The sequence below is a fragment of the Megalobrama amblycephala genome, linkage group LG2, assembly GCF_018812025.1.
Source record: "Megalobrama amblycephala isolate DHTTF-2021 linkage group LG2, ASM1881202v1, whole genome shotgun sequence".
Classification (NCBI taxonomy): domain Eukaryota; kingdom Metazoa; phylum Chordata; class Actinopteri; order Cypriniformes; family Xenocyprididae; genus Megalobrama; species Megalobrama amblycephala.
The window spans coordinates 21,905,885-21,928,066 of record NC_063045.1 but is presented as its reverse complement, the minus strand read 5'-3'; the positions used below and the strand labels follow the sequence as shown (position 1 = coordinate 21,928,066).

The window sequence follows — 22,182 nt, the reverse complement described above, 5'->3', positions numbered from 1 at the left end:
AATGCTGGATTTGCACAAAGGCTATTACTGAAAGATGGAGCAGTTCCCACTTTAAAAGCAGAAGCTGCTGTTTATTTGCCCCAAACTGTAAGTACGTTTTATTGTTTGTACATGTCTTTTAAATGTATGGTTCTGTTGCTATTTTTTGGTTGCATCAAGGACGTAAACAAAGACCAACTCGGTTTGGCTTCGCTAGCCAGTTAGCCAAATTCTATTGCATACTTCTCCAACAAACGCCAACAAACTTCTATAGACAAACAGTTGTTCATGCTATAAATTAAACGCTACTTTGACAAAAACGCTACTACTCAGTCATGTATTCAGCTACAGTAAAGCTTTAATCAGGATAAAACCGTACATTGAAAGCTGACAAACAGCAGTGACAGCATATCTAAACACTTTGACACAAATACAAAATGAAATACCATTCATAAACGTCCTTTAAAAGCCGCGATTGCAGAGGTTCTGCTTGACCCTCTTCATCTGGGTCTGATTCGGGCTCAATGTGATACAGCAACATAGACGCCATTATTTACATTTCCACTGAAGCACATGTAACAATTAATGGTAAGAGGCATGGCGTTTCCGGACGCTTCAGCGAATCACAATACACTGGGCCAGCTAACCAATCTGAGCCCATTGCCTATTTCAGAGGGAGTGGTATCATAGAACCAGGAAGTCAAACCGGCCGTTCAAATGACAATGGAAACAATGTAGAATAAAAGTAAAATATATGAAAAATACAGCTTTTTTTAAAAAACGAAGCATTAAGACATGTTAAACTGTGCCCCATAAACACAATCAAGCCTAGAAAAAAAAAAAAAAACACTGAACCACCCCTTTAATTGCATTTACACTCACAGTTAAGACACTTGCGATTACATTTTATTAAATGCCCTGCAATAAGTGTAGCAAAATTCAATGTGGAATTGAAAACGTAATCAGAACCGATCAAGTTCCCGCCCCGCCATGTCAATCATTGCACCAAGGTGGAGCCAGGTGATGGAAACATGGGGGTGGTAGACAGAGCTATTAAGAGCGAGGAATTTACTGAATTGGAGCAAGAACAGAGAAATGTCAATATTTCTGAAGATTATGCGTGTCAGTCAGTGATAGAATTAGTACATTATTAGAACCAAAGACATTTATGGTTAGAATGCCACACAGAACGTGCCTGGCACTTTTGCACCTTATCGTGAGATATCACGCTGTGGCATGTCTGTTAAAGTGCTGAAACAGCCATGGTGCAGCGAGTGAGCAGTACTTTACAACAGGTTTCGTTACTTATAGAAATAATCTTAGACAAGCTGTCTGAGATTATTGCGTGCTATATCAGTATGTTTTATTTTTTTTATCTCTTTACCATTCTGATTGTTGTTTATGCATGAATAATAGGCCTTTAATAAAATGATGTGTAGTCCATCTGGATGCTAATGTTATTTATAAAAATAATAATAAATAATAATAATTTATATTCCCAAAAATATCTCTGATGTTTAAACCCTCCAGTGCTTCCCACAGGTTTGAAATATACTTGTGGTGGTAGCCGGGCGAAAAATCCTCCTATTACCCACGGCACAAAAATGGCCTACTACATGTGACAAACAAATAATGTGTGATTTTTAACAGTATTTTTATTTATTGAAATTAATTTTAAATACATAGCATATTACATTTAATTACATACTAATATTATGCATTATTATGCATTGTAAATTATGCAAAATTACAGCATTTAAATAGTTTCTAAATAGTTTCCTATGTTCTCCTTGCTGTCATATAGTGTCTCTCTCAGTGAATGGGACACAGATTTTACTAGTAAAATTTATAAAATGAATAATATATGTGTCAAATAATGTTCTTAGTCTTTTCTTCTTCTTCTTCTGTGGGGGAGACTACAATAATTTACAATGAATTAAATGGAAATCAAATTAAATACAATTTATTGTGTAACCAAAATACCAATAATGCCCAAAAGAAAAAGTAAAAACTTAGCGTGTGACTTTTAATTATAAACAAGTCCGAAATACACTAGGACTCTTATTTTGAAATGTCTGTACTATTGCAGGCTGATCCTTCAGATTCTTACAATCGTTTAAAACATTTTATATAAAGGCCATTAAGTAGACTTTGTAATAATTCATCAACTTGAGTTCATTATCAATCGCTTGGAATAAATCTGCGCTTTTCATTGATTGAGAATCACTTTGAGGCAGTCTGAAGCGCTGTTCCAGCACATGAAACCTCCTATTCCAGCACATCCCAAATCTGCTTTATTGGAGTATACTGAACTCATTGTCATGTTCAAGAAACTAGTTTGAGATAATTTGAGCTTTGTGACGTGTATTATCCTGCTGAAGTAGCCATTACAAGATATGTAGCCTACACTGTGGTCATAAAGGGCTGGACATGGTCAGCAATAATACTCAGGTAGGCTGTGGCTTTTTAAGGATGGTCAATTGATACTAAGTGTGTCAAATATCCTCCACACCATTATACCACCAACACATGTTCACATTAGATCAAAGTGCTTTCTAAAAATGATGGGTTTAGACATCACCAGAATTATTTTTGGGAACAGAAATTATTATTATTATTGTTATTATTATTAAATAACATTTATTAGCATCCAGATGGATTACACATTGTAGGCCTATAATTGTTGCATAACAACAATCAGAATGGTAAAGAGAGAGATAAAAATACATTCATACTGATATAGCACGCAGTAATTTCGGACAGCTTGTCTAAGATTATTTCTATGAGTAAAGTAACCTGTTGTAAAGCACTTTTCACTTGCAGCGCCGCAACTGTTTCAGCCACAGCGCTCATGATAAGGTGCGCAAGCAGCAGGCGCGCTTCTCTGTGAGACGTTCTAACCATAAATATCTATAGTTCTAATAATGTACTGGTTCTATCAATTAAAGATGCGCTTAATCTTCAGGAACTTTGACATTTCTCTCTTCTTGGTCCACTTCATCTGCCAGTAAATGTATCGCTGCCAAGAAGTTGTTTTGAAATGCGTGAATTTTAGTTTATCCAACATTCGAACTTATTCTGCCTCACGTAACTAACAGTAAAAATAAGTTTCCATTAAATACAATACTACATAATCATGAATAACAGTGTTTTTATATGTAAATATGGGTTTGTGTTGAAGAGCCGCTAACACAGTAATCTTTTCACAATGTTTTCTCTTTTAAAATGCAAGTGAGTGTAAATGTCAGCATTATCATATATGTCTAAAGAACTGAAGTCTGTCAGGTAAAACAAGAGCTTATTGATGCAATTCAGTCTTCTATTTTATTCCAACCGTTACTCCTGATCGGAGGCTTCCGTAAATATTTAGTTTATACGTATAGTTACACTTCAACAATTTAATGGTGTATCGCAAAAAATATTTAGTAGTGTAATTTACGGTAAAACTAGGGTAATTTGTAACTTACACATAGCTGGTGCAACTGGCCCCTGGAGAGCTATGCTGAATTCAAGACATACTAGCTTACTACGTTTACCATACCTTTCTATGGCAGAAACAGTGAGAGTAGAATGCTAGTATGTAGTAGAATGCTAGTTTTGAATTCAGCACTACATTCCTGCAGTCTTCACTTGCAACTGCCTCATTTAAGTAATCCGAGTCGAGCCAAACTCTATAGGATAGTCACTCTCCAGGAGCAGGGTTGAAGACCCTCCTATTCTATAGACATACATTTACAAATTACCATAATGACATTTGTTTTCCAGCAAATGTAAGGGACTCCTGTCTCATCTTTAGATTCAAACTTGGGTGACATTATATGAGTACCAACTACTAGGCCAAGAGTTTAAAATTCTAATCCTGAACTAATTCAAATCAGCACCACTGCAGTACTGGTGCTTCCCTGACATAAACATGATAAACGTGTCTCAGGTCAAAGCCATACGCACCTGCATGCCACACACACGCACTCCTAATGTGGCAGATGTGCTTTGCTCACATTTCTTCATCTGGCGGGCGGCCTTTTCCTCTGACGCATCATCGCCGTGTTGCCGGGTGCCCATCTTCAAGTCCAGGATGCAGGGGTAGTTGAAATGATGGACCACATTTTCCAGCAGCAGAAATTCTGGTGGAGGTTTTGGGTCAAGGATCATAAGAGAGGAAATACATATGCACACAGTCGTTTTGCATGTATTTATACTATGGTCTGTCTGAATACTCGATTCTGATTGGCTGGAATGTAAGCGTTAAAACTGTTTAAGGCACAACTAGCTCCAGTGTAATCACTATTGTAAATGAATGCACTTGCTTGCACTGACAAAAATCTGACATGTTAACTCTAGAGTAAGATACTGTAGAGCTTCCTGTCTTTGGACTCGGAGCGCATGCGGCTGAGCTGTTGTTTATGGCAGCGCAGACTCCAGGGATTGTGGCTGATCTTCTCTGAGCTCAGGCCGCTGTTGCTGTCCAGCATCTGGAAGGGCACATCTGAATGAATCTGGAGATCCAGAAGAGGACTCTTCAACTCCTGCAGACTACAGAGACACACTATTACCCACAATTCAATGTAAGTGTGACACCTGAGAATGTTTCATGATTGCCAACTCTAAGAATTAATATATTTTACATGGGAATGTTTGCTTGGCAAGTTTACTGATTCACACAGATCAGCTTGATAGGAAAAACTGTGTTGTAGCATATGCACACTTATCAGGACAGTCAATAAAATCTGGAATCTTCAGAATGCTTTTAGCATGCTGGACTGTGTTGTAAATCTCACATCGGCTCCGGCCGGTCTGCGAAAGACGAGCACCTTTGACACTTCCGTGGACCCTTTGAGGTAAAACATAGAACCCCATTTCCTAGCTCTTGGGACATCAAAGGGCCCCTCATGTGGACTAAGTGCCAGATCACATTCCAACACACACACCACACACACACACACACAGACACAAAGACACAAACATGCTTTGAAGACTGTATGTGTAAAATATAATTATGCCTAAATGTGACCGCCGTTGTATGTCAAATTGCATATAGTTATCCCCACTGTATAAGCTTAGCTTGGATTGTAGTTGTGCTAGTGTAATTTCTAATGATACTATTGTCTGTAAACCATAACTTCTTTTATATGCTTTTCTGATCTGTTGAGTTTGGTCTTGTTTTAAAGCTCTTGCTACCTCTCATTCACTGAGATATGTCACATAGCTGACAAATGCATTGTTCTATTTGTTTAATGGTACTGTGAAGAAAGTACTATCCGATCTGATACCCATAAATTATGCAAATTCAGCCAGGAGACAAGACAAAGGAAAAGTTTGCCCACCAAGTTTGCACCTATGTCATTGGCTATTCCAACCAAAGAGGTGTGTTAGCGTGGTTTTCCATAAAAGCACCAACACACAACTTTTCTGGGTGTCTCCCTATTGTCTCTCGATTACCTCGTGCACGTCTCTCCCGGACGTCCCAGGTGACTGCGCTTCCACCACGCGCAGAGCTCCTTTCGGGACCACCATCTCCAGCAAGACTAACTTTCCAGTCCTCAGTTCAAACCTTCCCGCAGAAACGGAAGAAGCCAACAAACCACAGCCGCACTTCTACGAAACTCTGCACCTAAACTATTGCAAGTACCGTTTCTCAATCTTACATAATGAAACTGATTTCCGTGCTGGCTTTCAAGGACTGTTTGTAAGTTTTGCTATTTGTCTTCTCTCTTTCCCTTACTTTACTTTCACTCTTGTATATATGTGTAAATTCTGTATTTAGACATGTAACCTCTGTAGTAGTAGTTTTCATATATTAAATACATTATATCCATGCTCGATTGTTCTTTTGCTCATTCAACAAAAACCAGGTCACTTTAACGTTTCGATCCTATCCTTGCTTTACGTTTGGATGCTAGAAGAGGAAGTCTTTCTCGTGGCCAGAGAAAAACCTTCCTTTTGATAATATTCTGTGAGGAGCTAACGGTTTGCTGGACAAACTAATAGTTTCTCTAAATAATTATTAAACCAGAACTAATCATATATGTAATTGATTATAATTCGTTGTAATTAATTCACAATATATGTTTAATTTCCCCTTGGGTCGGAATATGCATCATAATTAATCATAAATCTTTATGATTTATTATTTTCATATATTCCACCCATAAAATGATTAATAACTGTACAGAATCACTACAGATTATTTAGTGGAGAATGCGGGCAACGTTTTAAACTTGGATTTTGGTGGACGAGCAGTCTAGAATAAATTTGTGTGTAATTTAATGTGTAATGCGCGCTATATATTTCAGTGAGCTGACACGCCGTCCCTCACTTTGACGAGACGTTAACAAAGCTATTTGTGTCTAAAACACTGTAGTCAATTGTTGACCGTAAAATAAACTGCAGTCCATTAATATTCAAATTCGTATCTGTAGGAGGGCGACAATCTTTTGAAATACAGTTTTTAATATTAATTTCCGCTTGAATGAAACGAATTGAATCGTCATTAAGCTTGTTTTGAAAAGAGATTTTGTGGCAAGATTCCCACTAATCTCTCAGAAGGCCTTATAACTTATACCGCTATTAAATTTGAATTACTGTGTCATCCAATAATTCAAAATAGCGTGCCTGCTCCTTGGTGATGTCAGCGGCGTAGCTAACCTAAATACGTTACCGAATACGAATCTAATCGGAAAACAGTTTATCTGATTTATCGATTGATGTGTTAAAATTTGGAGCTTATATCGACATCCTGACCTAATGTTGATTAGTAGTTTGCACAAAAAGGGACTGATTCCCAAAGTTGTGTACTCGCGATAAGGAGTGCATAGTAGTATCCAGTGAACCGGTACCCAAGGAATCCGTCGAGATTCTAAAGTTTGTACCCGTGATTAAAGGTTGCATAGTAGTGTCCAGTAAACTGGCATCAAAGAATCCGCAGAGATTCTAAAAAGTTTGTATCCATGATAAGTGCAGTTAAATCAGCCGTAAATGCTAATTTAAAACATCACGAGTGAAGAAGGTGGATGCAGTAACTCTGACCAGACGCCAGAGGGCAGTCTGTTCAGGTGTGTGGCACCCCTCCCTACTTTATTGTTGTGTGGACTCATTAACGCCATCGCGTGGATGTTCTGGGTAGCTCTGCTTTCCACACTTTGAACTGAATTGTCTCCAAATTTCCCCGTGACTACTTTAATGTTGCTGTTGTAACTGTTTGTTAATGGTTATGCTTTTCAATCGTTTTTGGAATGTGGTTTACTGATTTAAATTTGATTTAAATACGTTTAGTTCCCTTTCGATACTTCACTCGTACTGCGTATGGGGAAAAGTCTCCCTTTTTCCCCGCTACTGAAGCCTTTTTCAATAACGCAGTGTAACTGCACCGTCATTGGTTCACTCATAGACAAGTTGTTGAACCAATGACGGCGCGGCATAGCTGCGCGACCTATGGCGAGAAAGCGCGTGAACTTTCCCGCCGAAATGGGCGGGGTTAAGGGCTATATAAGCAGGCGTTTCGCCATAGGATTTCAGTCCTTTCTCCTTCAGCGACGACAACGCATCTCCTCGCTGATCTCCGTCTGAAGCCAGAAGAAGCTCGCCGCCTTGAAGAAGCTCTCGCCGCCGTCTGAAGAGGCCCCGCAGCAGACCCAGCTGAACTCGCCAGTTGGAGACAGCGCCGGCGCCCTCGCTGACTGCCGCCCCGAGCGCCATCCTCGAGACGCCCGCCTCCCGCTTCCGGCCGCCTTCTCAGCGCGTCTCCTGCCGCCATCCGGCGTGCCCATTGAGAGCTTTTCCCGCGGCTTATTGCCGCTATAAGAGAGCGTTTCCTCAGCGGTTCTACCGCTCTAAAAGAGCTTCCGCGGCCCTTGCCGCTCTAAAAGAGCCCCCCAATCGCCGTTATAACGGCGGCGGCGTTGCTGCAAATGCCGCGCCACTCTTGTGGCACGTGCAGAGCCCCTCTGCACGATGACGACGGACACAGCGAGTGTGTCGCGTGCCTGGGCAAGTCCCACGCCGACGGCGCGCTCGCTGGAGCCTCATGCCCGCACTGCGAGAGCATGAGCCTCGGTTCTCTGCGCTCGCGGGTCGCCTTCTTCACTGAAGGCGATCTCGCCGCTCGTGCCCTCCTGTCTCCTTCCTCCCGCGAGCCGGCCAGGAAGAGACAGCGGGGTAGAGCGACTCAGCGCCCGGAGTTGTGCGAGCTCACGTCGGCCCAGCCCCCGCGTGCCTCGCCTTCTCCCCCAAGAGAACAATCCCCCGTCATGTTCTCCCGTCCCGAGCAGCGTCCCTCTGCAGATGCGAGCGACCTCGTCTCGTTTGGAGGATCTGACGAAGAGTCGGATGACTCCATGTCTCTTGCGGCTTCTGAAGCGGAAGGATGGGCTGGCGAGCCGGACGACCCCGCTCCCCCGCCTCCTCTGGAGCCCACTGATCACGGCCAGGGTATGGATGCCAAGCTCTTCCGCATCCTATCCAGAGCAGTGGAAGAGCTAGACCTCGACTGGGCCCCTCCGGAGGAGCCATCGCGTAGCCGCCTGGATGAGTGGTTCCTGCCAGGCCGCCGCCTTTCTGACGGCCTTTCTGGACGCCCCGGTCTCCCGTTCCGGTCTTTTTGGGCCAGCGGTGGATGGTTTCACCGAGCGCTTCACAGCGGCGCAGAAGTCGTCTCAGGCCATGAGACACTTTCTGCCCAAGCGCTCCAGCTCTGCCTCTGCTTCTAGCCGCCCCAGGACTGCGCCGGCTCAGCAGACCAAACCTGCCCCATCCACCTCTCAAGCAGCACCGCCTAAGGAGCATCGTCAGCGCCCTCGCCCTGCTAAGCGCCAATCCTCCTTCCCGAGACGCCAGGGACCCCGGCCCAAGATTGTGCTGGACCCGGTGACTCCGAAGACGTCCTGATCCAGCAGGAAGGAAGAGGGTTGGGGAATGTCCTGTTGCGACCGGACCACCCCAAAAGCTCCCTCGTGCAGTCTCCCCTCCGCCTCGTTTAATTCCGAGGATCCTCGGGATCATAACGCAGGGCTACTCGCTCCAGTTTGCACGACGACCCCCTTGCTTCGGCGGGGTGCTTCAAACCTTGGTGAACTCGGACGACACTCTCGTCCTCCGGGCCGAGGTAATGACCTTACTGAAGAAAGAGGCTATTGAAATAGTTCCCCCTTCAGAGAGCGAGTCAGGCTTTTACAGCCGTTACTTTCTGGTCCCCAAGAAGGATGGCGGCCTCAGGCCCATCCTAGATCTCAGACTTTTGAATCGCTCCCTCATGAGACGGAAGTTCAAAATGCTGACGCTGAAGCAGATCCTCGCACAGATTTGTCACGAGGACTGGTTCTGCTCGCTGGATCTGAAAGATGCATACTTTCACATCCAGATAGCCCCCCATCACAGACGATTCTTGAGATTCGCGTTCGAGGGGGTGGCATACCAATATACGGTCCTGCCCTTCGGGCTGTCTCTGGCTCCTCGCACTTTTACCAAGTGCATGAACGCAGCGCTTTCCCCTCTGAGACAGATGGGAATCCGGGTTCTGAATTACCTCGACGATTGGCTCATTTTGGCCCATTCGCGAGTCGAGCTGGAACGCCACAGATCCGTGCTCCTCAGCCATCTTCAATGCCTGGGTTTCAGGGTCAACCTAGCCAAGAGCTCGCTGCTCCCCAGCCAACACATTTCGTTTCTGGGGGCAGTTTTCGACTCAGTCCGCATGACGGCAGTGGTCTCGCCAGAGCGCGCCCTGGCAATACAGCAGCTCGCGGCTTCCGTCAAGAACAAAGCCTATCTTCCTCTGAAGCTCTTCCAGAGGCTCTTAGGGCTGATGGCTTCCGCCTCCCCAGTTCTACAGCTCGGCCTTCTTTGGATGCGGCCGCTGCAGTACTGGCTGAAGTTCCGGGTCCCTCCACACGCCTGGCACGGCCGCTTGTGTCTCAAGGTCAATCGGGCCTGTCTTTCAGCCCTGAAACCTTGGATGAACCCTGCTTGGTTCAGTCTTGGGGTACCCCTACAGGCGGTCTCACGAAGGACGGTGCTCTCGACGGATGCATCCAACTCAGGTTGGGGGGCTCTGTGCTCTGTCCACGAGACGCCTCTACGCCCAGAAATGGTCGGTCTTTGTTGATTGGTGTTCCACACGCAACATAGACCCCGTGGAGTGTGACGTATCTCCGATACTGTCTTTCCTCCAAGAGCGTTTAGACCTGGGGCGCACCCCTTCAACGCTCAAAGTATACGTAGCAGCCATCGCGGCGTTTCATGCTCCTATCGCTGGACAGTCAGTGGGTCGAAACAACCTTGTGGTACGTTTCTTAAGGGGTTCTAGGCGATTAAATCCTCCTCATCCCCTTACTGTTCCCACTTGGGACCTTTCTTTGGTCCTTAGGGCTCTCAAAGGTAACCCCTTTGAGCCGCTGAGTTCAGCTGACCTCAGGCCTTTAACCCTGAAGACCGCTCTGCTGCTTGCACTAGCATCGGTCAAGCGTGTTGGCGACTTGCAGGCCTTCTCCATGAGCCCTGCGTGCCTCGAATTTGGGCCTAACGACTCTAAGTTCGTACTGAAACCCAGGCATGGCTACGTCCCCAAAGTGCTCTCTACTCCGTTTAGAGCTCAGGTCATCTCGCTTTCTGCTCTTCCTCCCTCTGTGGATGAACAGGAGCTGGAGTTACTCTGCCCTGTCAGGGCATTGAGGACCTATGTGGAGCGATCACAGCCTTTCAGGCAGTCAGATCAGCTTTTTGTTTGTTTTGGTGGCCGCACCAAAGGGTCTTCGGTCTCAAAGCAACGTCTTTCGCGTTGGATAGTCGACGCGATTAATCTCTGTTACTCCTCCTTGGGCATTGAATGCCCCATAGGAGTTAGGGCCCATTCCACTAGAGGAATGGCTTCCTCCTGGGCCTGGTCTAATGGAGTTTCCATTAAGGACATCTGTGAGGCGGCCGGCTGGTCCTCGCCGTCCACTTTTGTCAGGTTCTATCATCTGGACGTTCCGACCTTACAAGCTCGGGTCCTCTCGGTGTAGTCAGGCGGCCTCTTCGAGTTCCGCCTCTCGCCTATTCAGGAGTTATCTCCTCTTGTAGTGTAACAAGGGTTAACGACGGCTTTGGCCTTCTTACTTGCTCTCTTGGTCCCCTCTCGGTGTCCAAAACAAGTTATGTCGTTCCCTGCCGTGGCACGGCGCGGTTGAATTCGTTCCCCATACGCAGTACGAGTGAAGTATCGAAATGGAACGTACTCGGTTACTAACGTAACCTCGGTTCCCTGAGATACGGAACGAGTACTGCGTTACTTGCCGTGCCACGAGGCTGCGGCTTCAGTGTCGTCGCTTCAGTCGATTGGCTTGAAATCCTATGGCGAAACGCCTGCTTATATAGCCCTTAACCCCGCCCATTTCGGCGGGAAAGTTCGCGCGCTTTCTCGCCATAGGTCGCGCAGCTATGCCGCACCGTCATTGGTTCAACAACTTGTCTATGAGTGAACCAATGACGGTGCAGTTACACTGCGTTATTGAAAAAGGCTTCAGTAGCGGGGAAAAAGGGAGACTTTTCCCCATACGCAGTACTCGTTCCGTATCTCAGGGAACCGAGGTTACGTTAGTAACCGAGTACGATTTTTAATTTAAATCAAGTTTCCCTTCCAACAAGAGATTTCACTTTCTGAAAGTGCTCCCCCTGGTGGACACTCCCAGATAAGTCAATTCCCTTCCCTCTGTGTACTTCCTTTTTTTTTTCTTCTTTTTCGTTCTCCTGTTTGTTACAGGTGTACTTCAGTCTACTCTATTCTACTTTGTTTTTATTTCAATGATTCCCTTTTTGGTCTTTTCTCTCTCTTGAGTTATTTTTACTTTGGAATTTCTTTCCTTTTATGACTTAATGCTTTATTTTATCCACTCTTAGGTCTGTGTCCTGTTTGTGATTTGCTGGTAACAGCATTCTCACACCTAAGCCTCCCTTATTTTATACACTTATTTTAAATTTAATTAAATAACATTTAATTGAAATTTAAAATTAAGTAGTGTCAATCAGTTGGCATTTTGCTCATCAAGAAGCAATTCCCTTTAGGGAAATTCGCAAAGAGGGAAGGCTTTCTCCTTTCTTTTTCCATTCTGTTATTCTATGCACTTATTGAAATTTAATTGAACAAAGTTTAATTCAAATTTGAATCAAGTGCCTCTGAATTGTTTTTTTTTTTCCTCCTTTCTCCTTGTTTTGTTTTTGCTTTACCCTTTTGTTTATTTCTGTCCTGGTTTAGCAAGTTCAGTGTGACTGTCATTTTAGACTCCTTTCTTTTGTCCTACACACTTGATTATTTAAATTTAGTTTAAACAAGATTTAAATTGAGATTTAAATTTACAATTAAGCTGTGTTTGCGTGACCATTTGTATATTTGCAGAATAGAACCTCTCTAGTGCTGGGTCGTGTGTTGACGGCTGTTTCAGTGAGTTCCAGTGAGTAGAGGCACCTGCCTGGCGGATCCGAGTACTGGCTGTGTGTGAGTCGTGGACATTTTCTGACCTTGTATCACCGGCAACACGCAAGGGCGTCAGCAGGTTGGGTGTGTCGGGTTCAGGGAGGCAACGAGTCCAGGTTGACAACACAGGCAATTTTGTTTAATTTCCCTGTTTAGGCTTCTGTACAACAGAACCACCCATTTGGAGTAACCGCTCGTCGAGTGGACAGACTCTGGGTTCAGGAAAAACTCAATTTTGACCAATCAACTTGGCCGTTGGCAAAAACACCTAGCCCGATCACGCAATTGTGCTAAAAGTCCCTGTTTGAGAGGTTGCAGCGTGGTGCAAAAGGGACAGAGTGCCCACGGACACTGCAGTCGAGTGCTGGAATGTCTAGGAAAGGCTGCCCTGCCATTGAGTTCTTACCTGAGCACTCACGATTCACCCCAAGCCTAGATTAATGACAAACAGTCCCTTCACTTAGTGAAAGCCGCAGGACATTTGATATTCTCCAATCAAAAGTGTTGGCCAAACTCTTTTAATCTTAAGCTATACCATCCCTCTAGGTTTTATGATGCGACAGCGCCCTCATCTGGCCCCGTCATAAACCCTTGCTGTGGTAACAAGCTGAAGTTTCACTTCTCCCCTCTAACCTTTCTTGCTTTATTTTATTGCCATTCTATTTTATTACTTTTTATTTGTTTACTGTTCCATTTCATTTAATTGCATCCATCCTATTCTGCTCTGTTTGCTTTTCTGCTGTATTTGTTTCTTTCAGTTCACATAAAAGCAGAGCCTGTGAGAGCCATCACGGAAAACTGAATAATAGATAGACGTTCGAGCAGCGAGAGTCATCAAAGGACTCTTAGAACTACCGCTTGTCAAAATCTTTGTTTAAATCCGGCACTCACTCACACAAATTGACCCACGTGGTCGTTCTTGGCTATCGACAGTTAAGTGTCTAGCCTACATTCCACTAACTGTCTGCACTAGTTAACTGGAATCAAACCAAAGAATTATATAATCATGTATTATTGTAATTCGTTAGCCCTGCGCGTGCTTGCATTGGTTCTGTTTGTGCTGTCTTTCTCTCACCAACAGCAAGCCAACGTGTTCAGAGCATCCAGCTCCGACACCCACCGGTACCATCTCAAGACCTGGTTGAGCGACCTAACCAGCACGTTCCTGCCCAACACCGCTGTGGATCCCCAGCACCTCAGCAACGAGCAGCTGGACGACAACCTGGATCGACTGATGGCCCACGGTCCGACGCAGAGCTACAGCTACAAAGAATGGGCGAAAGTCCTCCGATTCATCGGCCACAACCTCAAGCTCCAGGCCGTGGATGCCCGGAGGAATCAGGCCCAGACTCGACATCGCCTCGATCAACGACTCATCGAGACCCAGGACCAGCATGAGACAGCGGATGGATCCAAACCTGAGCTACAGGAGGAGCTGCAAAGGCTTCAAAAAGCCCTTGCAGAGTAGAGCGTAGAGAGCGTAGAGAACTGTTGAAAAAGGAATCCAGAAAGGAACTAACTGGAAAACTCCAACACGACGAAGCTCTCCTAGCCAAAGCAGAGACTGAGCTGAAAGAAAGACACGCTGAAGCCAGGGCCTGTGAAAATCATCTTAAATAGGCCCGGAAAGAAGTCATTGCTCCGAAACAACAAAGAGACTATTTAAAAGATGAACTTGATACTCGTTACATAGAACTGAAAAGTGGCATGGGAGGGGAAACACACGTCACAGAGTTTCCCCTAACCAGTCAAGAATCCCTAGCTCCAAAGGGGGTTAAAAGCCCACTGCCCAAGACATCCAGCGTCCAAGAACCTTTGCCATCAGCTGTCAAATCCAACTGCCAGCAACGGCGACAGGCTTTGATCCAAAAGCTTTCTGACCCTGCATCAGATCAAGGGCTCCCTGTTGCCATGGACCTTAAACAGGGCAGACTGAAAAACCCACAAGTTTACTACAACCGACTGCAAAGGGCCTACTTCGGAGCACGTAACCAGCCAGCAATGGAGGAAGATTTCATCTTCAAAACTCAGTTTCTCCGAAATCTGCACCCTGCGGTGAGTGATCATCTGGCAGCTTTGGCCTGCTCACGCAGCATGTCTACCCAGCAGCTACGAGACTTGGTCGACGATACTCACGCCAAGCAGAGCACTGCGTCTGAAAAGACTGTAAGAAATCAAACCAGTTATCCAGTCTCTGATCACTGCCCAGAAACCTGCCCTTACCTTTTTGAAAGACTGAGAAATGAAGCTGAAAGACAAAATCAGACTCTCAAATCACAAAGATTTGAGCTAAATGTGCAGTCGTACAGCCGAAATGAGGTCCACCTTGAACACACCGCTCCCATGCACCACACAATTGGTCCAATGAGCTTGGTACCTCTGCTGTGCATAGCACAGAGGGACACATTTCCCTGTTTCATCCGCAAAGACCTGCATGACTGCTTTGAGCCCTCATTGAACTCCAGACAGCTGAAAATCTGGGCTCAAGTGTGTGAACTTCTGCCTTTCCAGTCACCCAGACCACCTGAGCCAGACGGTCAGGTCACAGAGGTCACGGGAAACCTCGCAGCTAGCCGCAGGAACCTCGTCTCAGGGCAAAGTTCAGGTTTGTTACCCTGCACACTTCAACTCACCATAGACTTTAACTACTTCTGCTCCAAGGTCATAACAGACTCACAGCTGAATTGTGTGACTACAACAGACATTATTCACACACTGTGGGCAGACAACTCAGCCTTCAGCCACACGCTGTTAAGTGCTCTCATTGAAGGAACACCGGACCTCCCATTTGTCAACATTCAAACATGCTTCCCATTAGACTTTCGTCTGTCAACCACGACGACTGCCAAGGACATCTGCGTTTTGAACTTGAAATGGAACAACCGGCGTTTAACCCATCACTTCCTGGTCCTTCCAGACCTCCTGATGCACACTTAAGTTCATTTGGACATTGCTAATGAGTTGGTGTGGGCCCCAATGACTGTACAGCCCCCCGTTGTTCCTGTCAACACTGCCAACTTCCTGTCAGGCCAGACCATACCAAAGGTCTGCATCCTGGTCAACATACAGGAAGCTGTAGTACCACCTTACACCTTAAGGCATGGCTCAACATGCAATGTGGTCAAACCCTGAACCACATGCTGGGCTCCCTCACACTTTCACCTGAAGGCGTGGAATTTGAACTCTCTCTAAAAGCCACACCCCTTACTGAAGTGTCATCCTGTGTAGCTCACAGTTGGCTCAACGACTGCATGGCCACAGACACCAGCAGTCCCAAAGCCTATCAGCTGGGATGGATATTGAACCACAACTTCCATGACTTTGAACTCAGGTTAACAGTCATCGGCTCAATACCAGATGCAATGGTCCCAGAAGGAAGCTTGCACAACACAAGGTTCACAGCATCCTTCAAGATCATCTCCATCACTTCCATCAAACTGGTACCCACAAAACAGGTGCGCAGAACGGAGCTGATGGAGGACCAACATCTTGCTGTACCCACAGTCGCTAACCAGCCTGCCTGTGAAACTCAGGAAAGCGCTGCACCTCTGACAGCCAATCTGACAGCTGAGAGCCATTCCCAAGGTTTGAGTCTAAAGGCCAACAGATTCAGAAAGAAGCAAATGCCCTAAAGAATGATGCAAACTGTCAAAAACTCTGACAGGTCTTGAACAAATTCAAAGTGACATTTGAAAAAGACTTTTTAGACTGTGGTCTCACTAAACTTCACACGGTGTACATGGCAACACACCCAAATGCTCCTTCCAGCTTCATCAGGCAGTACAAAATTCCCATTGCCTCACATGAACTAGTGCAGGAGATTGTTCGTCCAATGGAAGGAAAAGGTGTTATCTGCCCATGCAACAGCACCTATTCAGCCCCCATCTGGCCCAGTGTCAAACCAGATGACAAGTGGCGACCCACCATCAACTTCAGGAAGTCACGGGGCAGAGATTCAGCTGCCTGCCAAAACTACTATGACAGCACACCAACTTTGACACTTGAGATAAAGGTACCCCAACAACAGCAACCAACCTGTCACAGGTACTTCAAAGAGAATACGTGCCAAGCAATGCCCACGGCCTACGTTGATGGACGCTCCTACAACCAGGAGGGCATCCTAAAGGCAGGTGCGATGGTTAAACAACCAACCCTGCCAACCACAGAACATCAGGTGGGGTCCCCAATCATGTCAGTATGGTGAAGCAGCAGCTACCCTCATAACCCTTCAAGTCTCCTCAGCCCATAACATCAGAGAACTCATTTGCACAAACTCACACTATGCCAGACCTAGTTTCACATGCCATCTTCCAGGCTGTAAACAAACTGGCTTCAAGACTGAATACAACATGTCGGTGAAACATCAACACCTGTTCCAAACACGTGATGACATCACCCAAACACACAACATGATTGTTTACTGGGAAAAGGTGAAAAGACACTCAAAGCAACCAGGGCATGACAAAGGCGTGAGCGACCAAACAGATGCCCTCACCAAGACTGGCACACTACATGGCAACCCACGGTCGCCCCCACCCCAGTCTGGCAACAACAACCCGCAGCCAGCGTACTGTTCCTGCAACAGTTCCCACCTTACTGCCACTGCCACTGCCACTGACAACTAAAATTTCCAACAATTCCATACAAACTGTTTTGCACCTCCACTCAAACCCCTCCTTTCTCCTGATCACGGCATCTGGTCCCACGGCGGCCCCTAGCCACAAACGGCTGCATGGGATCAACCACATACTGTGTGCGGGACTGAACATCCTAAAACATGTCCCTGATGACCTCACAGCGCCAAACCTCGTAATGTCACAGGGCCAAAAGGGGGGTGAACTGATATACGCCCACGACATACCATGTGCCAGACACCATGGTACCAGAACCACGGATGAGACATTAAAACAAGTGGTGTACTGGCCCAGCATGCAGCAAAATGTGGCAGAGTATGTCAGAGGATGTCAGGTTTGTTGTCAAGTCCAAACTGCAAACCCAAATCACAGAGCTCCACTGCAACGCAGAGGAGTCACGTTTCCATGGTCAGTCAACCAGAAAGACTGGACTGTAGAACTTCCTCTGATGCTCATGACCATCATTGACACCATACAGGAGTCAACTCGGGTGTTCCCTGCGAAACTAATGATGGCACGACAGGTGACACTGCCATTGCACCTGTACCAACCAGGAGACTCAAGTCTCATCACAGCCTACTCCACTCACCAACACCTCAACAAGCTCTGCCCACAGCTGAGAAAACAACTCACAACACAGAGTCAAATCCTGCAAACCAGCGGCACATCCTTAAAAGGCATTGTGGGGGTTCTCCGTGCTCAAAGCTTCCTGCTGAACCAAACGGTGAACTCAAGGAAGCAACTGCTTAGAGTCTTCCAAAATGACTTTGCCCAAAATCAGCTAGTTATAGCTCTGATAACAGACCTGCTGCGAGAAGTTAGCCTCTCTATGGAGAGCGTGGCTTTGAAGTGGACTACTCAGTACCCCGTACAAACTGTGCTGGACTTTGCTACTGACAGACCTACCAAGACTGTTCCAGCCCACCTCGCCGACTACTGTCATCCTACTGTGCACCAACCCCGAGCAGAATGAGGTGGCCGTCCTTCTCAATCCACCCATCGGTGAACCAGATAATATCTACAGACCCAAAGACAAGGTCAATGTCAGGTGGTTGCAAGGTAACATCCAGCCCAAGATACATACCTCAGATGTGGTAGTCTACCACTACAGCGACCCACAGCTGTATCTGGCTCCCCATTTGAGCAGGTGCATTTTGACCAAAGACATTCACTGCTTCGGCTCTAACAAGCCTTCCCTCAGAGAACACACTGAAGGAATCTGCCGGTTGCAGCCCATGATCAGCGACACGCGCTGCCCTGCTGAAGCCAAGCCTCGCACCCCAATCATTGGAACTCAAGCCGAGATTGTGGGCGATTGACAGCTCGTCCACACCCCCACTCGGGGCTGCCACCCTAACCTACAATCAGCTCAATACTGCCACTCGTGTCAGCCTGCCCAATCCAAGTATGTGGAACCAGGTACCCCTGGGTTCCATCTTTCACCGCAACAATCTGGCAGTGTACTGTCCCTCAAGCAAAAAGGACCAGTCAGAGCTGGAAATCCCATCCTCCTCTAGGAATCACCATCACACCTTAAATCCAGAACTGGAACTGAGGATTGAGAAAGGGGGGTCCCAGCTAATTGACATTACTCCCGTCGATACAGCCCTCCGAGCACTCTCCCGACTGCCTGTCCTGACTAGCTCACCTATAGCCCAGGCTTGGACGGCTGCCGACACAGCCCTTTGCCTCTCCATGGCAATTGAGTACGCACTCACCCTGGGCCTGGCCTCCATCCTATCCAAAGGGATCAAAGGGATGCAAGAGTCCATGGACAAGTGCCTATCTGCCCTTCCTCAAGGCTTCAAAAGAAGAAGGTGTCAAGTCCAAGAATCTGCCCAGCCTCAGCGAGATGAAGAGGGGACCCATAGGAACCACCTGCTGCTTGACCATCCTGATCCATGTGCCCTCCGACTTTGTGACCGTCCAACGAGGTCCACACAGTAACTTCATTGGCCGAAGGGGGGTCTGTAGCATATGCACACTTATCAGGACAGTCAATAAAATCTGGAATCTTCAGAATGCTTTTAGCATGCTGGACTGTGTTGTAAATCTCACATCGGCTCCGAAAACTCCGGTCTGCAAAAGACGAGCACCTTTGACACTTCCGTGGACCCTTTGAGGTAAAACAGAGAACCCCATTTCCTAGCTCTTGGGACATCAAAGGGCCCCTCATGTGGACTAAGTGCCAGATCACATTCCAACACACACACCACACACACACACACAGACACACAAAGACACACAAACATGCATTGAAGACTGTATGTGTAAAATATAATTATGCCTAAATGTGACCGCCGTTGTATGTCAAATTGCATATAGTTATCCCCACTGTATAAGCTTAGCTTGGATTGTAGTTGTGCTAGTGTAATTTCTAATGATACTATTGTCTGTAAACCATAACTTCTTTTATATGCTTTTCTGATCTATCGATTTTGGTCTCGTTTTAAAGCTCTTGCTACCTCTCATTCACTGAGATATGTCACATAGCTGACAAATGCATTGTTCTTTTGTTTAATGGTACTGTGAAGAAAGTACTATCCGATCTGATACCCATAAATTATGCAAAGTCAGACAGGAGACAAGACAAAGGAAAAGTCTGCCCGCCAACTTTGCACCTATGTCATTGGCTATTCCAACCAAGGAGGTGTGTTTTCCATAAAAGCACCAACACACAACTTTTCTGGGTGTCTCCCGATTGTCTCTCGATTACCTCGTGCACGTCTCTCCCGGACGTCCCAGGTGTCTGCGCAGAGCTCCTTTCGGGACCACCATCTCCAGCAAGACTAACTTTCCAGTCCTCGGTTCAAACCTTCCCGCGGAAACGGAAGAAGCCAACGAACCACAGCCGCACTTCTACGAAACTCGGCACCTAAACTATTGCAAGTACCGTTTCTCAATCTTAGATAATGAAACTGATTTCCGTGCTGGCTATAAAAAAAAGTTTGTATGTTTTGCTATTTGTCTTCTCTCTTTCCCTTTCTTTACTTTCACTCTTGTATATATGTGTATATTCTGTATTTAGACGTGTAACTTCTGTAGTAGTAGTTTTCATATATTAAATACATTATATCCATGCTCGATTTTTCTTTTGCTCATTCAACAAAAACCAGGTCACTTTAACGTTTCGATCCTATCCTTGCTTTACGTTTGGATGCTAGAAGAGGCAGTCTTTCTCGTGGCCAGAGAAAAACCTTCCTTTTGATAATATTCTGTGAGGAGCTAACGGTTTGCTGGACAAACTAATAGTTTCTCTAAATAATTATTAAACCAGAACTAATCATATATGTAATTGATTATAATTCGTTGTAATTAATTCACAATATATGTTTAATTCCCCCTTGGGTCGGTATATGCATTATAATTAATCATAAAGCTTTATGATTTATTATATTCATATATTCCACCCATAAAATGATTAATAACTGTACAGAATCGCTACAGTGTTATTATCACAGAGATCACGTTTCCAGTGTGATCAGTTGTGCAAATTTAAATTAAATGATTCAAAATAATAAGTGAAATTGAAATGGGCACAACTGATCACATTGGAAAGGTGATACCGGTATACAAGTTCATACCAGTATGAAAATTTCCTCACAATGACATCCCTAGTTCACAATGAATGTTAAAATGTTTCATTTAAATTATAAAATGTTTAAAAGGTGCCATAGAATTGAAAATTGAATTTACCTTGGAATAGTTGAATAACAAGAGTTCAGTACATGGAAATGATATACAGTGAGTCTCAAACACCAATGTTTCCTCCTTCTTATGTAAATCTCATTTGTTTAAAAGACCTCCGAAGAACAGGTGAATCTCAACATAACACCAACTGTTACGCAACAGTCTGGATCATTAATATGTACACCCCCAACTTTTGCATATGCCAGCCCATGTTCAAGGCATTAGACAAGCCAGTATTAACGTCTGGATCTGTGCACAGCTGAATCATCAGACTTTATGCAGGTAAGCAAGCAAGGACAATAGCGAAAAATGGCAGATGGGGCAATAATAACTGATAATACATGATAACATGATATTTTTAGTGATATCTGTAAATTGTCTTTCTAAACGTTTCGTTAGCATGTTGCTAATGTACTGTTAAATGTGGTTAAAGTTACCATAGTTTCTTACTGTATTTACGGAGATCAGAGTCATGTCGTTATTTTCATTATTAACCCTCTGGGGTCTGAGGATTTTCGGGGCCCTGGAGAAGTTTTGACATGCCCTGACATTTGTGCTTTTATCAGTTGTTCATAAACATATTCATGGAAAAAGTGTCATTACACTGTATTCAGCACAAACTAGGCTACAATAATATGTGAGAAACATGTATGTATATGTTTGTATTTTTGAAGGAATAATGTTTATGCGTGGTTATTGAAAAAACTAAAAATTTAAGTCACTGAAATAAGGACAAAAAAATAATATATATATGTGTTCACAAGACTTCTGGGTATTGGAGGTTGTAGACTAGAGTTTTTGCTTCAGAATGATGTAAAAATTATGCTGCCTGCTTGTTCATATAAAACAATAGAGAGATTTAAATTTTGTAAGACACTTTTTGTCAAGAAACACAGTATGCGTGGAGGCGTGAATCATCATGAATAATGGGCGATTCTTACCTGAGAAGACAAAAGAATCAAATAATAATGACCTGAAATGACTTGCATAATAATGAGCTCTTTCAGTCAGGTAGGCTGTGAAAAAACCCTCTGTGATCATGTCTCAAGCTCATCATATGGTGTATATCAAACATACAGAAAAAACAGCAATACTGTGAAATATTATTACAATTTAAAATAATGGTATTCTTTTATATTCTTTAAAATATAATGTATTTCTGTGATGCAAAGTGTCTGAACAATTATGTTACCTCTGTGGCATTTCATATAGGCTTTTAGCTTAAAAGCATGCACATTTGGAGAAATATGGATGGATTCTCATATGTTTGTCAATTTTCTATACAGAGGAGTAATATTTATTCAATATTTATTGTCATCACTATGATTGCTGGATACTGTGTTTTCAATTCATACTTGCAGCCGGAGGGCACTCTGTACACCTTTAGTCCACAAATTTATCTAAAGAAGAACAGGTCATGTGACTCTCCAGGAA

At 44.8% G+C, this 22,182-nt stretch overlaps 1 protein-coding gene across 1 annotated transcript in view; it reads right to left on the bottom strand.

The window, feature by feature from the left end:
• The window catches only part of ip6k1 (inositol hexakisphosphate kinase 1), a 44,560-nt gene that overhangs the window by 4,291 nt on the left and 18,087 nt on the right, over positions 1 to 22,182 (bottom strand). Inside the window, exons 3-4 of the mRNA XM_048166879.1 lie at positions 4,331 to 4,512; positions 3,928 to 4,103 (exon numbers count right to left, since the gene is read on the bottom strand). Of these exons, the coding sequence (XP_048022836.1) occupies positions 3,928 to 4,103; positions 4,331 to 4,512 (358 nt within the window). The remainder of the gene's footprint in view (positions 1 to 3,927; positions 4,104 to 4,330; positions 4,513 to 22,182) is intronic.